Below are 14081 nucleotides of genomic sequence, written 5' to 3'. Positions count from 1 at the left end.
AGGATGATTATTGTGGTGTTTATATACTGTATATATATATATATATATATATATATATATATATAAAAATGTGGGAAGGGGCTATCATAGCATGGGCTTTCTCTGGAATCAATTCTGTCATTCACCTTATGTCCCTATTGAAAAAATTGGCACAGGGCACCATAAACTCTAGCTACGGCTCTGATTGTCTGTGAGTGTTAGTGCCTAAAACACCAATATTTATTATCTATTACCAGTGTACGTTGGTCCCCCCCCCTCCCGGGTATACCTATACTTAAGGCCGGCACCATCTTTCCAGTGATATCTTCGGGAAGATGGCCCCCACACATTGAAAGCAAAGACTCTGGCACTGTTTTTACTCTCTAGTGCACATGCGCCATCATCCCAAATTTCACTGGGAAGATGGCGCCGGCCGTGGAGGAGGGACCCACTTCCCACAAGCAAGGTGTATCTCCTGTATCTGCCCGCCGCCCCCGAGACTCCCATTGGATACAGTAAGGAGACACTGACTGCTGTGTCTTTCTGCACAGGGCTCCAAAATGTCTACTTACGACTCTGGTTGTCCGTGCCTATACCAGTTTTAGACGTTCCAGTCGAGGGTCACCCATACAACACCTGCTGGTCTCTCTCCTGACTCATCACACACATACGCATGCGTTTATATAACGTGAGCATGCAGGACACCTCATTTGTCTGGCTGGGAACTGCGGGCCTTAGTCATGTTTGTACGCAATGGCTGATTATCATGAAACGGGGCGATTATCCCCAGACTGCTCATGTGAATATATAACAGTTGCCCATACCTATCAAAGTTTTAGACTTTTACATGTATAATCTCCAGTACTCACTCTTGGGCTGTGTTGTCTTTCAGTGTTAACTCCATATCCAATTCATGGTAAGAAATTTCCACATCAGTTGCGTCTGTGTCCTCATTTCCTGTCTCCGTGTCATCAAGACCATCTGACCTAGAGATACATGATCACAGTCACATTACAGTTATAATACTTGACCCTCCCCTCTTTCCTTCTCCTTCTCTGGCCCCCACCCTTCATTCTCTCTCCTCAGTCTTAGACCTTTATATGTATAATCTCCAGTACTCACTGTGCAGGTGGGGCAATGGTTCCTCTGATCGCATTCAGTATGTAGGAGTTATCCGTATTAACAGTGTTTGTGTCCTTATTTACAGTTTTCGTGCCGTAGAGATCTTCTGACCTGGAGACATATATAGAAATCTAACCACATCGGCGGAGATTTTTTCTACTGATTTATATTATACTGTCCCTGCACCAATTAACTAAGGATCTTGGAGCTGTGAACCTCTCGAATACCAGTATCTTTCACTCACCTACCGGCCTTCAGCACATACTTGACTGTTCCCTTTCTTTTTCTTTTTCCTTTCTTTCCCTCATCTTTTCTCTCCATCTCCCTCTCTTCCTTGTCTCTCATTAGTTCTCCTCCACTCTCCACTCTTCCTCCCCTGCTGGTACCCTACAATATTAGGCTCCCTCATTTCTTCTGAAACTCTCAGATGTTCAGTCTCCCATAGCTGTTTAATTAATTTCCTTAAACAATAGTGGCCTCAACTCTGCCCATTAGCATGTCACTCCAATATCTTAAAAGTCAACAAGTCCATATTACCTAAAACACTTCTTCAAGAAACACTGGGAATTGATGTATCAAGCAGTGAAAAGAGTGGACAAGCAGCCCCATCGCAACTAATCAGCTACACCCTGGGGTACCTTCATCCAGCTTTCTGCCCCCACAAAGACAGCTAAAAGACTAGATGTTGAATCTCATGAAAAATGCATTGCTTAACTGACTACGAAGTGTTAACGTTTCCCTAAACGTAAGTTCCTTCACCAGATCCAAGTCTTTGGAAGTCAACTTAATTATCTTTTTTCCTCTAAGGCCACCTGCACCTTTAGGTGACTCATACAGCACTATTATGGACAAGGTGACAAGGCAGACACCAACTTGAACTGAAAACTCAGGTCCAGGTGCACCAGAAACAGGACCTTACCTCTCAAGGATTCTAATGGTTCCTTATTGTATGACCCCCAAGTGATCTCAAACAGATTCCCAGACCTGAATAAACAGAACTGTCGTGAATAACTGGAGTCAGCAATGAAATCCATTAAGTCCTCCTCAGCTGGGAGCCCCGGTGGCTTTATTGCCTTATTCTATGGAAACTTCATCCCAATTCTCTGCAATCTATTTAATGTGATTCTTTATAACTGCAAGTTTGATAAGGCCACTGACAAAGGGGAGATTGTCATTAATATGTTACACTGCCTATATCTATAGACCAATCTGATTTCGAATCTAGGTTAAACATTTTTTGCTAAAACTCTAGCCTCCAGGCTATCCCGGGTCATTTGCACATTGTTTTCAGCCAAGTGGGTTTCACCCAAGGTGGCCAAGCTGTTATCACCGGTAAAGCTGTTGACCCTATCCATCTGGCCAATTGAAAGGTCTGTCCTCTATTGGGTTTTGGTGCTGGATGCAGAAATATAAGGGTGACTGCACTAGTATACTTACTCTGTGAATGCTACAACAGGTTTCATAACATCTGGGCTCCCCAGGTCTTCCATTACGAGGTCACCACCTGACTCCAACACTGATATACCACTCTATGTGACCCTACATCTCACACCGGTTTCCAGCAGGCTCCTCTCTGCCCTTTCCTCTTCTAACATTCCCTCTTTCCATGGGCCAGATGTACTAAGCCTTGAAAAATGATAAATTTCACAGTGATAAAGTACCAGCCAATCAGCTACTAATTGGCAATTTTCAAACCCAGCCTATAACATGAAAGTTAGGTGCTGATTGGCTGGTTCTTTATCACTGTGACATTTATCTCTTTTCAAGGCTTAGTACATCTGCCCCCATGTCTCTTCCTCTTCTCTTTCACCTGGTACAGTCTGTTCTCTTGTCTTATCCCTTCGCTTTATCCTCATGTTGGTTCTGTGCTATCATGGTCCCCAGACAGCTTCCTAACTTGTTCTTTTTTCAGTCTTTTCAATGATGTACTAAAGGGGAGTTTTGATTACTACATGCTTTCTATGTGACAACATCCTTTAAAAAATTAAATAAAAATATATGAAGAAAATAAATGTATAGCATTATATAGTAATAATAACCCCTCTTTTTCAATCCCTCCCCCCCTTCATTCTCCCTCCCCCCAAGCCTACAATCTTGCTTCATCACAATCGCTCACCTCCTCCTGCCTAAGGTTCCGCATACAACACCTTTTAATCTCTCACCTGATACACCATCAGCTGGTGCTGAAGCAACGCACACATGCCCCATTAGTTTATGTTATGTGAGGAGGAGGCAGGGCACCTCTTAAGTGTGGCTGAGCAGCACAGAGTAGGTACAATTGGGTACACACCTCATCGATCCGGAGACCCAGCGATGCAACAATGCGATGTATCGTTACATGTTTAATGCAACTACACCTCATCATCTTCCCACCTGATGTGCAGCCCGCCAGATGGACTGTTGCAACCACGCAATTCATCAAACGATAAATTCTGTACATACTACACAATGGGAGTGCAGAATGGACGTAGGTACCATGGTTGCGTGACAAATCGGGCAGTGTATATCCAGCTTTAAGCCACTGTTTTGGTATAATTGTCTTTGGGGCTGATTTAGAGGTGGAAGCTATAGACATTATATACGCAGATCTGGGGATGCCATGTCACTTGCAGTGCCTGAAGGGATGCAGCATAATTGATATGCTGCTGGCATTCCAGAAAATGGGGGTGCGCTGTCCCCGTTTTCTGGGCGCACCGAAGACAGTGGTTGCACTAGCATCCTTGGGACGCAGCTTCACTGACCCACAAGTGTGATGTGTCCGGACATCCTGAGTAGTCACATGTCCGATGGTCACGCAGTTCATCCGATGCTGCGTTCCCAGATGTCGCAGCTTATTAGAGAAGACATCAGTTGCGTCTTTTTACTTAAGAAGCCTCCTGCGGCTGTAACATAACCTTGCACAGCGTCCACCTTTAAATCAGCTGCTGAGAGGGGAGCGTTAGTGTCTAATTACCAATCAATTATAGCTATAATGCCTATCTAAGTTTTACACTTTGATATGTATAATCTCCAATACTCACTGTGCAATAGGGGCTGAGGTCTCAGTGAGTATGCCTGTGCTCACATCCAGTGTATAGGTGTATTCCAAATTAGCCGAGTTTTGCTTATTCTTCCCTGTCTTCGTGTCAGCCTGAACTTGTGACCTAGAGACATATAAAACCATTAGCATTGTATAATATACAAGTACCTGCACTGCTGTGCTAAAGTCTGCTATTATTATTATTATTATTATTATTATTATTATTTATATAGCGCCACAAGGTTCCTCAGCGCCTAACAAAGTACATATGAGCAGAACAAGAAAACAGTGACTTACAATACAAGACAATGGGATGTGGTCATGTGACCGCTGCTTGGATCCCGGCAGTCACCATGCCGACGCTGGAATCCTGAGCGTTCAAAATGCCGGCCGATGGAATGCCGACCCACAGGCTCTATTCCCACTTGTGGGTGACCATGACACCCATAGAGTGGGAATAGAACATGTGGCAAGCGCCCTACGAGCCTAAGACAACACAGGATAAGTACATAGTATATAAACAGCTACATCAGCATTAACAACACATGAATAGGAGTGGGCAATATTTGGTCTATTACCACCAAACATTCGAGTATCCAAACCGGTTAAGAAATTATTATTGGCAATATCATCTGCAGCCCGTAAATCAATCCTACATATGTGGATACAAAGTTCGACACCAACTTTAGACATGTTTACAGATAAACTATTTTTTATTTGTCACATGGACTGGTTAGAGGCTTCTCTCCAAAAAGAAACCCGTACTGAAAGTTATTTTGTTACTTGGGAGAGTTTCATTGAGGTTCTTCCTATATCCACTAAAGAAACCATTGTTAAATGCTTTCGTGACACCATATGGTATGAAACTCATGTCTTCCTTCGGGACCCTCCTATCACTATTTGATAAGATTGATTGCATTTCCGTGGTCTCTGGTTCCTCTTACCGCACATATATTTACTATACTTATTTTGACCTTTCATCTACATAATATATTATATGTATAATATCTACAATATTTGATTTCTTCTCTCTACATATATTGTATTGAACTCTCTGATGTACTTTATTCTTGTGTTTAATGGATTTACAATTATACACATATATTTGTTGTACTTCACTTTTATTGCTTCAATAAAAAGAAAAGTAAAAAAAAAAAAACAACAACACATGAATAAGCACCAAGGCGGCAGCAACCAGGGGTTTGGGTGCTGTTGTAGGGAGTATGGAGTAGATGATGGTCTACGTAAGAAAAGGAAAAGCACATGAGGGAAGAGGGCCCTGCTCGAGAGAGCTTACATTCTAAAGGGGATTGGCAGACAGAATGGGGTGACACAGATGGGGTACACAGTGAGCATGGGACAGAGGGTTAGGATGAGAGATGGCTGGCTCTGATGAAAAAATGGGTCTTGAGAGCCCGTATGAAGTTTTGTAGAGAGGTGGAGAGTCTGATGGGAAGAGGTAGAGAATTCCAGAGGTAGGGAGCAGCATGGGCAAAATCATTTGAAGAGGGTGGGTGGGAGTGTGAAGGGAGATAAGGGTGGTAATTCAGATCTGATCGCTAGGCAGCGATTTTTGCTGCCCTGCGATCAGATAGTTGCCGCCTACAGGGGGAGTGTATTTTCACCGTGCAAGTGTGCGATCGCATGTGTAGCAGAGCTGCACAAACTGATTTTGTGCAGTCTCTGCGCAGCCCAGGACTTAATCCTACAGTGTGATCACAGACTTAATCCTACAGTGTGATCACATCAGGCTGATTGGACCGGATTTGACATCAAACACCCTCCCTGAAAACGCTTGGACCCACCTGCATATTTCCGGACACTCCCTGGAAATGGTCAGTTGCCCCCTACAAACGGCCTCTTCCTGTCAATCTCCTTGTGAACGACCATGCGAATAGATTCTTCGCAACATTCCATCGCAGGGCTCCAATGCCCGTTGCAGCCGTGCGACGCGTCGGCGCAGTGCGGTGCATATGTATGCGCAGTTCAGATCTGATCGCCCGCTGTGCGAAAACAGCACAGCAGCATTAGATCTGAATTACCCCCAAGGTCAGAGATGTAAATGGAGGAGGAAGGGAGCAGTAGACCAGATAGGAGTAGGTTACAGTAGTCCAATCTGGAGATGACCAGTGAGTGGATGAGGGTCTTATTAGCATCCATGGTGAGAAAGGGTCTGATCTTAGAAATATATTTGAGAGGGAAATGGCAGGACTGTAAAAGGTACTGATTGTGCGGCTTGGAGGAGAGAGAGGAGTCAAGGATTACTACAAGGCATACTTGCCTACTCTCCCGGAATGGGCGGGAGGCTCCCGAAAATCGGGTGACCCTCCCGCCCCCCCGGAAGAGCAGGCAAGTCTCCCGATTTTTTAGGGGCCCCCCTGCCCGGCCGCCCACTTAGTGAGTAAAGTGGGCGGTCCGGGCAGTCGATGACGCGATTCTTGCTGAATCGCGTCATCGTAGCAACGCCCCCTGCTGTATAATGCCGGTAATCGCGGCATTACATAGCAGGGGGCGTGGCTTAAATGAAGTGCTGCGATAACCCCTCTCCTGTTCCGCCTCCGCCCGCCCCTGTTTTGCCTCCGCCCCGCCTATCCGTGTCATAACCCCGCCCCCCTGCTGAGCCGACCTGGCTGCTCTCTCCCGGAGAGAGAAGCCAGGATGTCGGCATGTATGCTACAAGGCTTCATATTACTACTCCGTAGAATAAAGCATATTAAAAGGTCAACAGAAAACTATGTAAAAATAAAGGTGCTGAACCTACATTAATGTATTTTATTGTTTTGTTACTGCCATTTCATATGACTCTAGATCTACTATGAAGAGAAGACTGTATCCAATACGTAGACTGAGCTGATCACTTCTTGTATATTAGTATTCAGACTAAACAGATCCACCCGGACAGTGGAATTATCCGATAGCGGAGTCCCCCTTTATCTTATTAACTAGATATATTTTACTCCTTAATGACCTTATGTTGTATCAAATTATGAATGGCAAATAATATGTTATGCTTGCTTTTGAGATACAGAAATATAAATTTCCTAATCTAAATTAATTTACCAGAAATAGTATAACCCCCTTACAGGCAGAGTCTGCTATACCTTATTAAAGGGGTAATTCATTTTTCTGCCTGATATTATTTTAGCAATACCCCAAATTAACATCATTTTTGGTATAACCAAAGCCAGTACTCTACATATTATGTTCAAAAATGTTCAATCTTACATTTATCTACAGTGCCTGCCAATACCATTTGTTTTGGGAGAGCATACTATAGTTTCACTGCTCTGACCGTAAAGAACCCTTTCATAACTGGAGATATAGGGTGGCAGGAACAGTGGGCACAGGGGCATTCCATTGCTTGGTGTTGTTCCTTCAACTGGTCATTTGGTAACTAAGGAGGTTTCTGGGTGGCCTGTCAGGTGATTTCAATGAATGATCATGTAATGGAGCACTGTTTGTCCGACTGCACCTACATTTGTGCAGGAAGCTGTACCTTTCCAATGATAATCTCAGTATACTGTGCTCAGTGGTCTTGCATTATTCATGGCTCTTCCACAAGCCTACTGTTGGGACCCTGACAATTTTACTGTTAGTCTTTTGATCTGACCTTTGCCTGAACCCTGATAGTTTAATAATTAGCTGCCCAGCTTGAGCTCCTCTTGGACCTGACCATTATATTGCTATTTGCCTGCCCTGACCCTGGCTTGTACCCGAGCATTCTATTGCTAGGTACGTGCCCTGATCTTTACCTGAAACCCTGACCATTCTTTTGATAGCCATTTGCTCATATCTCTGCCTAGACATTGAACCTTCTTTACCCTCAAGCATTTGCTTTACCTCCCATCACTTTAACCATTTTCATTTGAGATACTGACCTGTGAATCCCATATGGCCTGCACCAGCACCTTCCTAGTATAAGTATCTACAACTAGATGCTCCCATCCCTGGACTTCATGATGTTCCTGTAGTGTAGTGGTTAATGCCTGGTGATAGTACGAATCACCAGGTTATAATGCCTATTGGGGGAACCTAGTTTACCCATAGTAAGTTTTTAAATAGAGATGGTGAAAATTACCAAAAAAACAAATCTAAACCCTAAAAACTCCCCAAAGCCTCTCCAAAGCCTTCTATGTAAACTTATCACATACCACACATATGATCCTCCCATATCATATGTCCTATTGGAATCTGATACAGGTCATGAAAATGAGCCTGAAGGGCGTATGAGTCATTGTGAAGTCACTGGCTCCACCCCTGTGTATGAATCAACCAATCCATACAGTGCAATTCTGCCAAGGTGTCAATCATTCTATGGCACCATGGTGGGAATGTTTAGGTAAGTATAAACATTCCAACTGTTTCATGTATATTATATTATATGGATCAGTAATACACAGCCTTCCACATCAATCACTGGGCCCCAGTATTTGCTGAAATGTCTTATCTTGTAAGTTAAAGCACAATATTACATATAAAACAAAATCAATCTCACTTACGGGTAGCCATTGTTTAGCTCTCCAAAATAATTCATATAAATATATATTTTCCCTGGTGAGCCATTCTGAATGAAAGTATTGCAGTCTTCACGTCTTCCTTGCATTAAACTTAGCTTGTATGTAGCCCCTGCACCGTCGAGTGTCTCATTACACCTGGTAGGGAGAGGGGGAAACAAACCTCACTGTTAGGGTAATTGCACCTTTACTTATGTTCCTATATGCGATTCCTCCACCTGTGTTGTGTTCCCTCTCCAGGCTGTAGATGCCAGCAGGGTTCAACAGTGGTTGACTCCGGAATCCCCTCCTGATTCCCTGTAAGCAACTTACGGGAACTTACTCATTGCAGGTCAAAGGCATAAACCACTTGGCACCTACAGTACAGTATATATGCCTGTAACCTGGTATGTGGTGGTACACACCGAGTTGAATGTAATAAGTAATGGGCGGATGTAGGCGTTAGGCTGCCACTAGGCACAACATTATTGGCCATACCCTGAACACACACACAATGCCCCTCCCCCACCACCCCAACCTCATATCACTGCCAGCTCTGCCTGTTTATAATGGTGTTGGTCCCGTTGCAGGGAGTCCTAACCTCACCCTCTACCTCTTGCACCATAACTCAGTGCCTGCGACACCCCACTTCCTGCTGGTTGCAAAATAAAAAATTAAGTTATATTGACAGAAACCCAAAAAAACTAAAACAAAATGCCTCCGGGCGTCCCCATCAGTCCAGCAACCCACCAGGACTCTGATGCGGGGGTCCTGCATTGCCACCCCCAAGCAAGCATTGCCTTTAGGCACATGCCTCACTAGCCTAGGGGGAAATCTGCCACTCTGATCAGGGTGATAAGGTGGAGATTACTAAAGCCTCACAATGAAATATAGGCAATCACTATAGCACAATGGGGCAGATGTATTACGCCTGGAGAAGTGATAAAGCAGTGATAAAGAAGTGATAAGTTGAAGGTGATAACGCACCACCCAATCAGCTCCTGTCATTTTTTAAACCCGTAATGATTGGCTGGTGCGTTATCACCTTCCACTTATCACTGCTTTATCACGTCTCCCGGCTTAATACATCTCCCCCATAGTGTTGGCAGACATAGATTAACTGAATAATGGGCCTAATCCAGTAAGGATTGCAAATTCTGCTAATTAGCAGAATTTGCAATCCTTCGGAGCGCATGCTGGGGGCCGCCCATCGCTGGGCAAGGCCGCCCAGCATACTGACCGCCACCTCCCCCGGTTGAACAAGCAGAAATTGCAAACGCATCGCAATTTCTGCTTGTTAGCAGAAACTGAGGAAGCTTCCTGCCGGCGCAGCTTAGCTACGCCCGCAGGAGTCTGACCGCCATGTTCTTGATCGCGGCAGCTGCCTGTGTCGTCAAGCAGCCGCCGTGATCATGCCCCCGACACCCCCCCATTTGGCCACCTCTCTCCCCGTTCACGCCGAACCGCCCCCCACAATGCTCCGTCTCCTCCCTGGAAAAGGAGCGTTGCCCACCCCCACCCCGCGGCCGCCTCTGCCTGAGATCGCAGTTTCTGCGGCCCCCCACAGAAAATGCGGGTGCATGTGCAGGATGGGCGCGTGCGTAGGACGGGCGCTGCACATAAGCCCTCATCTTCTTAGAATTTACTGCCCAATATGTAATAATGACTTAAGGCAGAGATTTCTAGGACCTCAAAAGTATAAGAATTATGCATTATTCCTCTGACAGATGAAATGACACTAGGGGGTAAATTTACTAAGATGAGAGTTCTATTTATTGCCCATAGCAGCCAATCAGATTCTAAGTCTCATTTATCTAGCACCTTCTAGAAGATAATACCTGGAATGTGATTGGCTGCTATGGGCAATATCTCATCTTAAATAGAACTCCCATCTTAGTAAATTTACCCCATAGGACTCCAGCAATTTAGTGCAAAGAATCAAGAAAAAATAGGATTTTAATACCTGTCGGTAAATCCTTTTCTCTTAGTCCGTATAGGATGCTGGGGTCATCATAGAACCATGGGGTATAGACGGGATCCGCAGGAGACATGGGCACTTTAAGACTTTGAAAGGGTGTGAACTGGTTCCTCCCTCTATGCCCCTCCTCCAGACTCCAGTTATAGGAACTGTGCCCAGGGAGACGGACATTTAAAGGAAAGGATTTATTGTTAAACTAAGGTGAGATTCATACCAGCTCGCACCTCAAGCATGCCGCAGAACGTGGCATTCAACAGAACACAAGCCAACGGCATGAACAATTTCAGCAACAGGCTGATCAAAACCGTAACACAACATGTGTGTAACCACAACTAATAACTGCAGATACAGTACGCACTGGGACGGGCGCCCAGCATCCTCTACGGACTAAGAGAAAAGGATTTACTGGTAGGTATTAAAATCCTATTTTCTCATACGTCCTAGAGGATGCTGGGGTCATCATAGAACCATGGGGTTATACCAAAGCTCTAGAACGGGCGGGAGAGTGCGGATGACTCTGCAACACCGATTGACCAAACTTAAGGTCTTCATCGGCCAAGGTGTAAAACTTGTAGAACTTTGCAAATGTTTTTGACCCAGACCAAGTAGCTGCTCGGCAAAGTTGCAATGCCGAGACCCCCCGGGCAGCCGCCCAGGATGAGCCCACCTTTCTAGTAGAATGGGCCTTCACCGATTCTGGCAACGGCAATCCAGCCGTGGAATGAGTATGCTGAATCGTGTTACAGATCCAGCGTGCAATGATCTGCTTGGAAGCAGGACACCCAACCTTGTTGGGAGCATACAGGACAAACAGAGCCTCTGTTTTCCTAATCTGAGCCGTTCTGGCGACATAAATCTTCAAAGCTCTGACCACATCCAGAGATTTTGACTCAGCGAAGGCGTCAGTAGCCACAGGCACCACAATAGGTTGGTTCATGTGGAAAGAGGAAACCACCTTCGGTAGAAATTGTTGACGTTTCCTCAATTCAGCTCTATCTTCATGGAAGATCAAATAAGGGCTCTTGTGAGACAAGGCCGCTAACTCAGACACCCGCCTTGCAGATGCCAAGGCCAACAGGATGACCACTTTCCAAGTGAGGAATTTCATCTCCACCGTCCGTAAAGGTTCAAACCAATGTGATTGAAGGAACTGCAACACCACATTAAGATCCCATGGTGCCACTGGAGGCACAAACGGAGGTTGGGTGTGCAACACGCCTTTCACGAAAGTCTGAACTTCTGGAAGGGAGGCCAATTGTTTCTGAAAGAAAACCGATAAGGCCGAAATCTGTACCTTAATTGAGCCCAACTTTACGCCCGCATTCACACCTGCTTGTAGAAAATGTAGAAAACGTCCTAGCCGAAACTCTTCCATAGGAGCCCCCTTGGATTCACACCAAGAAACATATTTTCTCCAAATACAGTGAAAATACCGTAGACGTTACCCCTTTTCTGGCCTGAATAAGTGTGGGAATGACTTCACTGGGAATACCCTTACGGGCTAGGATTTTGTGCTCAACCGCCATGCCGTCAAACGTAGCCGCGGTAAGTCCTGATACACGCACGGCCCCTGTTGTAACAGGTCCTCGCGCAGAGGAAGAGGCCAGGGTTCTCCTATGAGTAATTCCTGAAGATCTGGATACCAAGCCCTCCTTAGCCAGTCTGGGACAATGAGGATCGCCCGGATCTTTGTTTTTATTATGATCTTTAGAACCTTTGGAATGAGAGGAAGTTGAGGGAATACATACACCGACTGAAACACCCACGGTGTCACCAGTGCATCCACTGCAATTGCTTGAGGGTCCCTTGACCTGGAACAATATCTCTGAAGTTTCTTGTTGAGACGAGATGCCATCATGTCTACTTGAGGAACTCCCCAACGACTTGTCACCTCTGCGAAGACTTCTTGGTGGAGGCCCCACTCTCTTGGATGGAGATCGTGCCTGCTGAGGAAGTCTGCTTCCCAGTTGTCCACTCCTGGAATGAAGATCGCTGACAGAGCACTTGTATGCTTTTCCGCCCAGCAGAAAATCCTTGTGGCTTCTGCCTTTGCCGCTCTGCTTTTCGTTCTGCCTTGACGGTTTATGTATGCTACTGCTGTTACATTGTCCGACTGGATCAGCACTATGTTACGCACACCAGTGCTAACAGGAGTATACCGGTGTATGAACAGAGAGGGATGCGAGGCAAAACGAACTCACAGACAGTATAACACAACATACACAGGAGGTGATGGAATAACTAATAAATACAAAATGAACGGGGAAGCCCAAAGGCTCAGGAATTGGGTGTCTCCCTAGTGTCAGGAATGCTCAGATGGAATAGAGCGGACAATGAAGCGAGATGTAGTGATTTAACATGTGGAGCACCCAAAATGATGTTGCTAAGAGCAACAGGAAAAACCCCAAAGGGTTACCAACGGGTGTGGGAATAAACTCCTTGGTCAGAGATAGAAATATAGACACAAGGAGAGTATCCACAATCCTAACCCCCACTTGCAGGGCACAGGTTCAGCTTACTGCCACTAAACTGACACCTGGACGCCCTGCACAGTGAGGGAGGATTAAGCAAGCAGGTCTGAGAGTACAGCCGCAAACCTGCTGGGTTCACAGAATAGCAAAAGAACCCCAGCAGGTTAAACAACTGACTCCAGTCTTACTGCTAGGTCCGGATTGGCAGAATGAAGTACCGAATCCCAAGGCCTATTCGCAGTAAGCAACAAGTAAATACAAAGTCACACAATACTAGCTAACTCTCTGGAACTGACTAACAAACAAAGATTCAGCAGCACTTGCCTAGCCTGAGAGGATGGTTTATATAGCAGGTGCTGTCCACGCCCCACTCAGACCTCACAGACTGTGAGCACAAAACCAGCGCCGGATTCCCTGCCGTGCACAGAGCCTGTAACCACTACACAGTAAAAACCCGGACCGGAGTATCAGCTGCGCTCAGGTTACTTCGCTAACACTTGCCTCCCGGTTGACATGGCGATGTGGCAGTACAGAACAGGAGATCCTAACAGTACCCCCCCTCTGACGAGGGGTCAAAGAACCCCTACCACCGGGTTTATCGGGGAACTGCGAGAAGAAAGAGCGTATCAGTCTGGGGGCATGAAGATCACAACCGCGCACCCACGACCGCTCCTCCGTGCCATACCCCTTCCAGTGCACCAAAAATTACAGCCGACCCCGTACCATCTTGGAGTCAAGAATCCTTTCAACCACAAACTCCCTCTGACCCCGTATCAGAAGAGGAGAAGGTCTTCCACTGGAAGAAGGATTACTAACCGCCAGTTTTAAAAGGGAACAATGAAATGTTTTATTGATACCCAATGAACGGATCAGATCTAACTGAAATGCCACCGGATTGATAACCCTGGTGATCTTATAAGGGCCGATGAACCGGGGGCCTAACTTATGAGATGGCTGTCTCAACTTCAAATTCTTGGTGGACAAACAGACGAAGTCTCCTAATTTAAAGCTGCAGGGTC

General features: G+C 45.6%; 1 protein-coding gene across 1 annotated transcript in view; it reads right to left on the bottom strand.

Moving 5' to 3' along the window:
- LOC135054793 (dentin sialophosphoprotein-like) overlaps positions 1 to 14081 on the bottom strand; it is a 69877-nt gene that overhangs the window by 37769 nt on the left and 18027 nt on the right. The window contains exons 3-6 of the mRNA XM_063958129.1: positions 8620 to 8772; positions 4122 to 4244; positions 1102 to 1212; positions 849 to 965 (exon numbers count right to left, since the gene is read on the bottom strand). Coding sequence (XP_063814199.1) covers positions 849 to 965; positions 1102 to 1212; positions 4122 to 4244; positions 8620 to 8772 — 504 coding nt within the window. The remainder of the gene's footprint in view (positions 1 to 848; positions 966 to 1101; positions 1213 to 4121; positions 4245 to 8619; positions 8773 to 14081) is intronic.

This window comes from Pseudophryne corroboree, chromosome 3 (assembly GCF_028390025.1).
Source record: "Pseudophryne corroboree isolate aPseCor3 chromosome 3, aPseCor3.hap2, whole genome shotgun sequence".
NCBI classification, from domain to species: domain Eukaryota; kingdom Metazoa; phylum Chordata; class Amphibia; order Anura; family Myobatrachidae; genus Pseudophryne; species Pseudophryne corroboree.
The sequence above is the reverse complement of the archived record's forward strand: the minus strand, read 5'-3'. Positions and strand labels throughout refer to the sequence as shown.